The following is a 12,814-nucleotide window of genomic DNA, read 5'->3' on the forward strand; positions in this document are numbered from 1 at the left end:
AGATCAGCGACTACCACGTTGATTGCTTGTGGGAATGCCAACGGCGATAGCCTTCCCCTTTCATCGTCTTCAAGGGCAAGCGTTAGAACGCAGATCTGAAAAAGGGGTCGACCTTTGGCACCGTCACTGAAATGTCTGAGACAGGATGGAGCAACTCAGACATATTCTACAAGTTCTCCACTCACTTCATCCCTTTCGTCAATGAGCACAGGAAGAAAGGAGAGCATGTCCTCCTGATATGTGATGAAAACATACCATGTAACAACAGAGGTCATCGACTACGCTTGGGCCAACGACGTAGTCATATTGGTCCTTCCATCACATACGAGTCACATTCTCCAACCTCTGGATATAGGGCTATTTAGCCCAATGAAGTCAGCCTACAACGCGGAATGTAGTCGCTTCTTGAAAGAGCATATTAGGGCCATTCTCCGAAAAGGGGCACCAAAGGGCATTTTTGTGTCTCCAACCTTCTCTAGGCCATAAAACACGATTTTTTCATCAGGAAACCAATTTTTTTACTTTTATTTATACTAGAGAATATAATGAGTAAAATCAAAATCAACTGAGGTCACAGCACCTCATGAAAAAATTATATACGACAACATGAAATATATATTTGTTGATTTTACCCATGTCTCCAGCCTACTCTGTGATTATATTTCACGCTCTCGCTCTTTACCGTAATATCAGAAATCTATGTTTTGTTCACTAATTTATAGTGCCTTCGGTGCCTAAATAAAAAAGCATAATGCTTAGCGAAAAAAGGTTTGTATATTTTTTTCTGCGATCTTAGCGATGGTGTCTCCAAATCTCCATAAGATACGTTACTTTTTGTATGACGCCCTAAAAAATATGAAGACAATAAAGCAGTGATCTGTATGTCGGTCTAGTGAATGAAGTCCATTTCAACATTATATAAATACAAATAGTGTATTCTGAAACTCTATAATGATAAATATATTCAGATATAAAGTTTGCAATTGTGTATGTTACGATAAGCTGAAATAAGATACTTTACTGAAACTTTGCTCTATTACAGAAAAAGTACTTTGTTGATAGAGTTATAATGCATTTTTCTTTAAAGCACTTTACATTGCTTGTATTCATACATGGGAGTTACGAAAGAAAAAGTTGTTATTTTGTGAAAACACAATGTTGAACATTAAGGCCGTCAAATACGTTACCGTCAAATACGTTACCGTCAAATACGTTACCGCATAACGTGCATAAAATAGGCGCATCGCACTTTGCGCTAATTCTCTAATTTTGCATAACCTAATGGTTCTCTGCTCTTCAAAGCATGGCGGCCACTTTGAGCGTGATGTTGCATTGCGTTTAGTACCGAGAGTTTGAGGGAGATGTAAGGCTTCTCGCCGTTTGTTATTCGTCCCGGCTACGTGGTTGGTAAGAATTTCATTTTTGAATATCGGCAGAGTATAGTTCATTTATTTATATGACTAGTATGACACATTTGAGAGTTATTTAATGTTGATGGAACAGTTATACGGCTTAAAGACATCTTGTGTACGCATGATATTGTTTCGTGTGTGTGATAGCTCGCATGTACGTTAGAATATTACCCTGCATTGGCACGGTAACGTATCTTACCCGACTGGTAAGGAACCTTATTGGATGATAATATCCTGTTCTTACGTACACGATGACTATATATATTATATTTATGTGTTATTTTTTATTAAATAATATGCATATAAAACTCCCATGCTGATATTTCCCCTCTCTGTTTGTCTCTCGTGTATTTTAGAAAGAAAAAAAACATGGGTAAAATGCTTGCTGAGATACAAAAGGCCTACAGTGGATGCAGAGAGAGAAAGAAAAAGAGTGACCCCACGTTTCTAGCGAAGGAGCGGAAAAGACAAATCCATTATCGCGTTCCTGTTTCTGATCAAGACATGTCGACTCTTGAAAAAGGAAAATAATGACGTGTTTATATTTTATTTTTTTTTTTCGGAAAACATTTCTTTTTTTGAAATGGGCAAATTAATGATGTAATCCCCTCACAATTTTCTACACATTTTATTTTCAGACATCCTCAAAATTTAATATATCATATATGATTTAGTATAAAGCTTTCCCTCTATTAATCCAGAATGAATGACAGATAAAAATTTGTTCTGACATATCTTAATATCAGGGTATGTTTTTTGCCTGTACAGGTATTCTGCAAAAAAAGAATTTCAATAACATAATGACAAATTATGAGCGGATGACATCAACGACTTGCTCATTAGAATCTTCATAAAGACTGGTCAAGAAATGTTTTCTGAAGATGTGAAATTTAGAAATGTATTATCTTCCTTACTTGGTATACTCGGATTGTATTTTTTGCTTCTCTTCCTTCTTAATTTTATTAATTTCGACCCGGATTTTCCCTTTAAAACTTGCCACATTATGTACAGGGGCAACGTAATGTTTATTGTCAACTGATATGTGGAAGGAAAATATTTATGATTCCTTAATCTAGTTTTTTTTTTTGTCTTGGCTCTCTATGAATGTAAAAAAAAAAATATGAAGATGTGGAATACGTCAATATAGTGTAAGTTTTAAGATACCGAAATGTTTGAGTGGATGATGAATCAGATGTGTTAATGCAAAGAAGTTTTAGTTACTTGAGGGTTGTGTCGGTTACGTTATTTCCACCATTATCTAACGTATTACTCCGTGGCTTTTTTAAAACAAATTTCATGACAGGACATGTGGAAATATATTGATACATTATGCAAAGCTTCTGACACCTATATGCAACGTGACTACTTGCTGGGAATGAAATCTTTTATACTATTTTAGAAGGTTCTTTTGGGTCTTTTTGTTAGGAGCAGAGCCGAAACACATGTAGCCCAAGTGAACATTGTCTTTATAAGATTAAACTGTCAGCAGTCAAATACGTTACCTTTAATATACGTTGGAAGTGAAATATTTGTCTGTTCACTCGGAGCTATTCAACTTCATCATGTTGTTCCAAACTGAATAATGTTGCATATCTATATGCGTTAACAGAGGGACAGAACTACATAATAGGCTGTACATTGTCCATTAGATATCAAAAGTTTCAGTCATTATATTTGAAACAGAATTATAGTTACGTCCTCGGGTTAACTTTTTTGTGTATGTTATCGATTAATAATTTTACTAACTGAAATATGTCAAATCGATTATCCGAGGTTATGATATGTTCTAGGTGGCTATAACATTTTGATGTAGACAATATGCAAGGGCGAGTCTATCGTCATGTTACTTTATAATTCACAGTAACAACATTTTGTAGTATAGATGTCTGTCAGATACGTTACCGTATCGACATGACCGTATATCTTCCTTGCACTCGTATAGGTAATATAGATTTGATTTTTATTGTTGATATTGTTCCACCTTAATAATGCCAGATATCTAATCAATAAGATAACAGAAGAAAATGGACTATATTGTACATTTTAAATCAAGTTTCAGTCATGCATTTCAAACAGAACATAATTATGTTATTGCGTAAAGTTTGTTAATGCATGCACATAATGATATCATGATGAATGTATGACTTTGTATTACTGAGCAGTGTCAAGGCGATTAAGTAGGGCTATAAATATGAATGTTTATGGTTGGTAATTCATTTGGATGTAAGATATAAAGCAAGATTGACTTTATCGTCATCTTGAGATACAAATCTAGGTAACGAAATTTTGTGAAAGAAGTATGTCAGATACGTTACCGTTTTTTTCTTTCCTTGTAACTCGAAATGTATGAAATCTGTTGTAAAGTGCGCTTGCAATTAGCTTTCTTTGATAATTTCAGTACTTATGTATGACTTTTATTACTATGTCAAAGCAATATAAGATCAAAGTGTATTAGAGATAATAATTGCAATATAGGGTTGTGTATCTTATACGAAAATATATAATTTTGGCGCTGATTTTAACTTACAGGCTTCAAACGTCAAACCTTTTTTTTTTTACATCTGGACCGATCAAAGTTCGAGAATTACTATTTAGTCATGTGCGCATATAGTTACGTTTACATTGAAATAGATATTTACATTAATGGTCCACAAATGATACATCCACTGCCATTTTCTTGTCTAAAGCCTAATGGTAACGTATCTGACAGGTGGTAAAAACTTTGAAAAAATGTGTTCAAGTTCAATGCTATTTCTTGAAAAATGTGTTTGTGTCAAAAATCACCCGTTGGTTGTTATGTGTTCTCAAAGTATTAAAGTTTCTGAATTCAAATGAGTTTCGTGACTTTTTTAATGTCGAAATTTTATAGTTTGTCTGTTGGTGCCCTTTTGTGGAGAATGGCCCATTAGCCAAGTAATCACCAGACTCAATATGTGTCAGCTGATATGTTCAGCTTATAGCAGGGCAATGACATCGGCGAATCTGAGGTCGGCATTCCGCGCAACGGGCCTTTTCCCTTTCAAGCCTGGGGAAGTAGACATCTCACATGCGTGTCTCACCTCAGAACTGGTCAACAAGAGCAACAGCAACAAAAACAATGTCAACATGAATGACGATGACGACCATGGTGATGACGATGTCGCATTCAACATTGCAAGGCATCTGTCTCAGTTACGTCCGCACCTCCTATCACCGAAAGTGACCGGCAGTAAACGCAAGTCAGCCTGTACCAGCCTTCTGGGCTAGCAGTGACTGAGAAGAAAATCTATCTGAAGATTTTGCGACAGAATGGTTCACTTCATGTTTGCAGATCATCGGATAGCACCAATGAGACGACCAAGAATGACAGAGAAGACTTCGATGACGGGCAACCAATCCAGTCTGAAAACCAGCTTCCCTCGACCATCACAGCAGTGAATGACTACAAAAGCACTGCAGGCCCTTCAGGGATCAGAAAGAGACTCACTTTAAATCGTTGCACCGACACCAAAGACGAGATGGACGAAGATGACTACAGTAGTAACAACTCTGTTGTGTTTGCCATCTCCGTGTTCCCCCTGAAGTTGATGGGAAGTCCTCATACTACCTCACGTGGGCCCAGTGCAATCATTGCGGACATTGGGTGCATCTGAAATATTACACACCCCAATTTTGTGTCAAATTCTTACGCATTCTCCTACCCATGTTGTGCTCAGTAAATATTATTTCTTGTTCATTATAAAATTATATACACTGTAGTTGAAGGCGTTGCACGCACACACAGACACAAACCCACACATAAAAACACACCAAATACACTCAAACCAATGTGCTTCTCAAATGGTTCAAATCTGAAAGATTGTCACAGTATATACTTTGTATATATCTGTCATAATCTGTGTGGACTACAGGACTGATGTCCGAGGTGTTGTATAAAACAGATAGTGAATGGTCTCCACTCGTGTTGTGGAACAAAATTGATACGATGCATGTTTTCATGATGTGTGTATTGATGAAAAAAAAAATTAAATGGAAGCAGAGTTGTTGTTTTTTAGCATAGCATACAAGGTGGTTATGTAGACAAGGAAACTGGTAACCCTGCTACAAACTTAAAACATATTTCATTGTGTAGAATGCAGCTTTTGCATCAATTCTTGTCATGGCAGAGAAGTCCAAAAATGTGGATATGATTCCAAAGATCATCTGTGACATTTGGAGAATGCTGGAAACTGCTGACAATTGGTCGTTCATTCCTGTTAGTCTATAGATATTGTGCATCTTTTCTTTGCTTCTCATTTCTTTCCGCAGCTCGCCACGTCTATAACAGCGACATCATCCAGCCGGGTCTCATGCAGCTCGAGCCAGACTTGGACCAGGATTTTATGGACACACTGGACTCCCTGCAAGGTAAAGCTCCCGTGCCAAAGAATTCCACGGAAACAGAAACGAGGGCAAGGGGCACTTCAATTGCAGAATAAATCTGCCGGTGCTTCACTCTCACTTTTCATTTGGAATCATCTGATGATGGTATTTGGTCTCAGAAAAGTAGGATTCAAATCTTGATGTGGAACTGTCCAGAGATTCAACAATGAAACAAGGAAGTGTGCTGAAAATTGCTGGAAGTCACTGAAGAGTGATCATATTGCTTGAAATGAGGGCTCATTTATGTTTTCCTATCTATGTGTGTGTATGTGTGCGTGTGTGTGTGTATGTACACTGACAGTTGCCATCTGAAGACATATGAACAGGAATAGCTTCCAACAGTCACCATGTTCAACAATGCTCACACGTATGTTTTTTTGTTTTGATTTGTTTTGTTTTTGTTTTTGTTTTTTTCTAGCAATACCGAGAAATAGAGTCACTTGTATTTTGAAATTCCACTCCCTGCAGACATCTTGTCCAAGACCCAACCAAGAACGACACAGAGAGTATGGGAATGAACTACAACCTTCCGCCAAACTTCCTGGCCGACACCCCGCTGGGGGCCTTCAGCGAAGCCATGGAGATAGCGGATGCAGCCAAAGTAAGGGAAACAAAGACAAATTCTGCAGTTTTGTCAGTAAAAATGAGATTTTGCAACGTGTACCTCCAAACTTCTCTGACCAATGTTTGTCTTGAAGTGGAAGCTTCTTTCCTGTTGTTTCTTAAAGAGTCATTGGAGAGTGTGGTTGCAACTGTCGAGGAAGTCTGGAGGTGAAACTTGCGAGATATATCTAATGATACAGAAAACACTGCCCTCATGGGTTGATGTCAGTTTAGTAATTGTAAGACTCTGCTTGTTAGTGCCAGTTACCAGAAATTTTGTGTCTGCAAAACTAAAGAAATATTTTTAACTCACGCTCTTTTTTCTCTTTCATTGCTGCTGGGTCTGCTTGTGTAGAATATTCCTCAAACCACCACTACCAATTATCCCACTGCAATCATTGCCAACATGGGTTCCAAGTCGGTGGTCAGCCAGCGCCAGGTCACTTTTGCTGCCACCCCTACCAAGGTTGTCTCAAGCCATTACGACCCGATGGTCAGCGGTGGAGGCACATTCATGCCCAACTTCTCAACAGCAGCTTCCATTTTCAGCAACGTTGGCAGCGGCAGCGGGTACCGGCATCATAATTCCGCAACTGTCCACGACACCGAATGCACCCGGCATGTTTGTAGCCGGTACCAGAGGTACCACAAACATGCAGTTTGGCGGCACGGGCCAGGCACCCAACCTGATACATGTCCTGAATAGCAACTCTGCAGGTGGCACTGGCTCTGTTGGTGGTGCAAGTGGTGCAACAGGCAGTGCCAGTGGTAACAGAAGACATTCCCACAGCAGCCGGTGCCAATGGTGACCACTTCGTACCAGTCCTCAGCACCTACCAGTCCCCTCAGCTCATCTAGTCAGGCAGGTGGAAGCCAGGTAAGAATTGAAGCACTTCTAAGTATTTCCAAATAACAGTCCTGAGTATTTTGATGGGTATGCTGCCACATCACTGCATTGTTGTGATTAAATGCTTTGCGTCTCAGTCAAATTTCACCACTGGTTAAAATAAATGCTCAATAAAGGTTTGGAAATGCCTTCAAAGTTTTGGCTTTTATGCTTTTTTTTTTTTCTCCAAAATTGTGAAATTTACCATTAGTGGCTGGTGGGGTTCACTTTCTGTAATGCAGTTAGTGCTCTGCTATCGACACATTTTTTTTTTTTTTTTTGAAAACTTGAGAGGTTACTTATCCTCTACATGAGTTATATTTGGTTCACTTTTTAAAAGATGCACCAATTCATCTAAGGAATTGTAAGAAGCTGTTATGCCGCCATGAAAGGGGGATTCTTTTGTTACTTCACAGGGTTACACCATAGTGCACTCAAAGCTTGGTGTCCACAGCCCTGGCCCAACGTCACCACCGGCTTGTATCCAGGGGGCACCGATGAGCACCAGCCCTACTACCATGGGTGTCATCTCGGAGGCCATAGACCTCCTATCCTGCCACATCCCTTCCTCCCCTTCGAAGATGATGTCAGAGTGGAACCAACCAATAGCCACCCAGAGGGGCGCCAGCTGGGCACCGCAGGTGGTTGGCGGTGCGTCCAGCCCCCGTGGAGTGCCAAACGTCGTAGATCCTGGTACCCAGCCGAAGACATCTGCGGCCAGCACAACGTTCATGCAGGAGCTCAGCTATGGACTCGACCCGATGGGTCCCATGGACCAGAGCACGGTGCTCGGCCACCGGGGGCCGTATGGCGCCGACGTGTCTCCCAGGCAACCGCGCCAGCAACAGCAGCTGCACCAGCAGGGAATGGGGCTAGAGGTGGCTGGGTCCATGAGGGAAGTGGATGGCATGCAACAGGGTTCAGAGGAGCTCATGGACTTTGAACAGCAGTTTCCCAGCATCGCCATGGCAACCGGAGCATCGGGGATGACAGCATACAAACAACCCAAACGAGGTTTGATTGGAGAAGTCCATCAGAGTTGGCAAATTTGCATTTTGTTGTTCTTGATTTTCTTTACAGTAGCTGTATGTGTTTTAAAGAAAAGTGTTTGTCAAATGCACATTCGATATGAGAAAGAGTGGGGTACAAGGATTATAATTATGTAGAAAGTATAGATGGACACTAGAATATGGGAACCATTCTTTTTTGATAAAAAGTTTGCCTTATGAGGAGTAAACTGACATTTTTGTAAAATTTACAGACAAGACCACTAGGTTCTCATGTGCCCCATTTAAATTTGATTGGCTATTTTCTGTGATACTGTCTGTGATTCAGTCGAAAGTGACTATACTGTTTGGAGAAAAGTGACTGTATTGTGGGGAAAGATTTCACCTTACTGCAAGGAGAACATTACAGTGCACAAAGAAAGTTAAGCACATGCAAGTTATCTCCAAATCTAAATGAAATTCAAAGACATTAAGAAAGCTTGACTGCACCATTAAGAAAGTTTATTGTTAAATTACCATTTCCTGTTTACTAGTCTTTGATTAGTAAAAGGTTGGCAATGACTCATATTTCACTTTCTTCTTTTTTTTTTTTGGAAAGCGTTCGTTTGAAAACGTCATCTGGACATGTGATTGTGTCATGCCCTTTGATGAATGGATTTTATTTGTAGCACACTTCACATAGTTGAAAGGAAAGTGATCCCATTTGTACATTTTGAGAAAAAGTGGTAGTTTTGTCCTTTTGAGTATATCAGAAATGTGGAGGTAATTAGCATGGTGGCTACAGAAAGGAATCTACCCGAATCATATGCCATTGCTTATGAGCGTTCCACTCTCGAAACAAATCCCCTCCCCCCCAACAGAGGTCTCGTATAGCAGCCAGAGCAACAGCAAGGCCAGTAGCCGGGCGAACAGTCGACCCAGCAGCCGCCCCAGCAGCCGCCCCAGCAGCCGGGCCAACAGCCGCGCCAATAGCCGGGCGGGCAGCCGGGCCAACAGCCCCCGGGCCAGCTACGCCGGCCTGCCGGGCCAACCCTTCCAGGACTCTCTGCAGGCAGCTCTTCAGGGAAAGGTAGGTGGCGAAGTGGGTTTAATAGCAAAGAGAAGGTAGAAGAGAAGTTTAACTTAAGTACAGTTTTAAGAAAAGTAGGGGTTAGGTAGCTCGAAACAACACAATTTGAATTCTCTCTTTCCTATAGAAAGAAAACAAGGCAAAGAGACAGAAAGAGAAAAGTGAGGCAATATCCAGAATCTATGCAATTTCACTCATCAACGAAATTATTATTACGATACAAATTTTTTCATTACACTTGCTCAACAATTTTCACCACGACTAAATGAAGGACAAGATCCAAACCTAATGTATACTCCAAAGATTTGAATGAGTTGCTTACCCTCTTTCTTTTCTACTCTTGATCAGCCAAAAGAGTCAAGATATTGGAAAAGAAGAAAAAGACTGAAATTCCCTAATGCTCTTTTGAAAACAGTTTTTTTTTTTGGTTGAATAGAAGTTATTATTATTACCTTTTTTTTGTCTTCTGGTCATTACAACAAGATTTCTCCAAAGGCAGTTGCAGTTGCAGCCTCCAAAGGCTTTGGTTTTATGGTCAATGGATACAACAACCGTGTGACAATTGAAACTAATTCTGCAGAGAATTATTCTGATATGCATTACTGCATTACTTTTCTTTTTTTTTGAAGTGATAGTGTACTTTAAGCTATTTTCTGTAGCTTTAAGCAAACACAGAGGGAAAATTCACCCCATGACCAATATGGTTTTCATCAACAGAGTAAGATTAAAACAAACGGAAGAACAAGAATTATATTTACATCAGGCAGTAATTAAAAATGTGTTTCATTTAAGCAGTTTCTAAATGAATTTCAAACTCCAGTATGTTATCATGCATTGGGGTGGAGTTTCCCTTTAATTTGTTCCCAAAGTACAAGATCACATTACAGTGCTAGAGTTTCATAGAGAACTGTTGAAACTGGTAAGTTAAAAGGGCATCATTTGGTTTGGGGAGATTCTGAAAGAGAATCGAGAAAGAGCAGTTGTATTATTTCGCTAGAATATCTTCTGGAACCTTCGTAAATGCAAGATATGATACTCTCGATATATGTCACTGTCTAATGTATTGTGTTGGATAAGAGTGACCTTTTTTGTTTCGTGTTTATTTCTTAGAGCCTTTGTATTTTCCTTGTTAAGACAAGGGCAGAAATTGAGGGAGAAAAGCATGAAATGGTTGAGTCTGTATTTAATGGCACAGAAAGGATGGGATGTGAATTCACCTCCCGGTAATGTATCTAGGTAAGTACATACAAAGCGAGGACCATGGCCTGACTTCATTAGGGTGCGCTAATACCCGCCCCTTTATCCCCCTAGCCCCCCCTTCCCCGACCTTCTAAGAAATTCTTACCTCTCCTTGGGAGGAATTTGGCATTTCCAAATATGGGAATGAAGGCCAAACATAGCCCTGCCTGATTTTCAGTCAGATAGAAAGGCAGGTGCGGGTTTCTCTTGATTGCTTGTGTTACTTGGTCGAGGTTGTGATTTTTGCTGGCCATGGTCCTCGGACCACTCCCTCACCCCCTCTTTTTTTTTTGACTAACGTTAGGTATTGTCCTTCCCCTTCCTCTACTGTGATATGTGTTTTACGCTCTCTAGTCTGATGCGAAAGACCTTGGCTTGCGTAGTCCCACGGCCGATCGTGACCTGACGATATCAGTACCGTCATCCTGCCAGGCCTCGACGGCATCTAGTGAGTAAAAAACGAGAAAAAATAAAGAGACGGTGCCCCCTCGTCCCCCCTTTTTGCACCGCTGCCGTGGTCAGGGGGCGAATTTGCGAGAGGAAGGTCACGCCCACGGAGCAAGGCACAGGTTAAAGTTGGACTCGCCAGCTCGCGTTCTCACTGCGTCGCTCGAGCCCACCGCAGGGGAGGAGGGGTTTTCCACTCCGCCAAAACCCCTTCCGAATTCCCCCGTCCACCCTCGCTTAATTAAAGAGATCTTAAGTTCAATATGATACGTTCGCAATGCGGCAAGTATAGCTGCGGCGTAGTGTCGACGCCGTGGTGCTCACTTGTTTTCAAACACAGAAAAAAAGAAATCGTCATTCTATGGTGGGAGATCTTGATCGTAAGCCATGCATCACTCGGGCGTTGCATTCTATGCCAACACACCTCCTACAGTCAAATGTGGAATGTTTTGGTCAGTTGTAGATTCAGAGATTCAAAGACTTAAAAATGAAAATGCACCATCTCAATCGTTTTGAATTGCTGATCACATTGCGTCCACCAAAAAGTGCGAGGGATGTTTGCAGAATATTTGATGCATATTGTGACCTTTAGCACTGATATTTAATTTTTTTCCTTTTAAACAACATCAACTATCCCACACACTTACAGGGATATATTCAAAGCATGACATGGACACGTTGTACAAGGCTCTCCCACCATTATGATTTTAGTTTGCTGTGCTTGTACAATAATCTGTTGTGTTGTCACCTGTCTAATGTTCCATTTTGCAGGTGTAAATCTGACTAACCAAATATCTCTTTGCATCCAACAGGAAGTTTGTTTCTCTCTAAAAACAGGCAAAAAAAAACTTTAAAGCCCTTCTTTGATTTGTCTTTTAGGAATCTGAAAGCAGCTTTTCTTTTGAACACTCATGATTTGATCTTGTGTGATAAATTTTCATTCACATAAAAATCTTCTTCTTCTATCTGTAAGGAATGACATATGTAGTAGACACTGAAACACCGACTTAAAGGGAATGATCCCCACCCTTAACTTACTCCATACCACACCGCACCAATCAAAATGACCTTCCAGAACCTTTACACTCTCTCCTCTCCTCTTTCATCGATCGGGAATCTAGCTAGTGTGAAAAGCCACATCTCTTAAAAATTTGTGTAATCCTTACTTGCATCCACTGAGTTTTGGAGTTTCAGTATCGTTACAACGTGACCCACTTTGATAACGTTTTTTTCGTCTGTTTCCTCTTTCCCCCACCTCCTCTTTTTTTTTTTTTTGTCGGTCCTCCCACTGCCCAATTTTCCCCTGAAAAATATGTGAACTAGGTGCAGCGTCATCTCCTGGAAGCCAGATCGATTTCCCGGAAACACCGACGAGCATCCGAGAATACGAGGTGAGAAAAAGAGTCATGAATTTTGAGCACCGCGTGAGGCAGATTTCTCCTAAGAATATATATCCTGGTACGCTGGCAGTGTTTCAGTGATGGTGAATGCCATTGCAAATTAAACAGACCTAATTTTTATCATAGTCCCACATGAGGGAAGATAGTGTGAGCCATAAAGCAAAAAGCCCCCCCCAAAAAAAAAAAAACAAACAAACAAACACAAAACAACAACAACAGAAACAAACCACAACAAAAACAAACAAACAAACAACAGCTCCAGTGTGGTTTTGAACAAACCTGGTTCTTTTGCCTTAAGGGGAAGGGGACCGTGTTTTTTCATAACCACACCAAAGTTTGAAAACTATTCT

At 40.3% G+C, this 12,814-nt stretch overlaps 1 protein-coding gene across 1 annotated transcript; it reads left to right on the plus strand.

Annotated features, from left to right (window-relative positions):
- Positions 1-7,215: 7,215 nt before the first annotated feature.
- Positions 7,216-12,455, plus strand: LOC139715232 (uncharacterized; the record flags this gene model as incomplete). Its single annotated transcript, XM_071626819.1, has 5 exons — positions 7,216-7,293; positions 7,719-8,316; positions 9,170-9,378; positions 10,972-11,065; positions 12,388-12,455. Coding segments are annotated over exons 1-5 (1,044 nt in total), but the record flags the coding sequence as incomplete, so codon positions are not given.
- Between the last annotated feature and the right edge of the window lie 359 nt (positions 12,456-12,814).

The sequence above is a fragment of the Diadema antillarum genome, unplaced genomic scaffold, assembly GCF_040938485.1.
Source record: "Diadema antillarum isolate AM-2024a unplaced genomic scaffold, OU_Dant_1.0 seq00003190_RagTag, whole genome shotgun sequence".
In the NCBI taxonomy this organism is placed as follows: Eukaryota; Metazoa; Echinodermata; class Echinoidea; order Diadematoida; family Diadematidae; genus Diadema; species Diadema antillarum.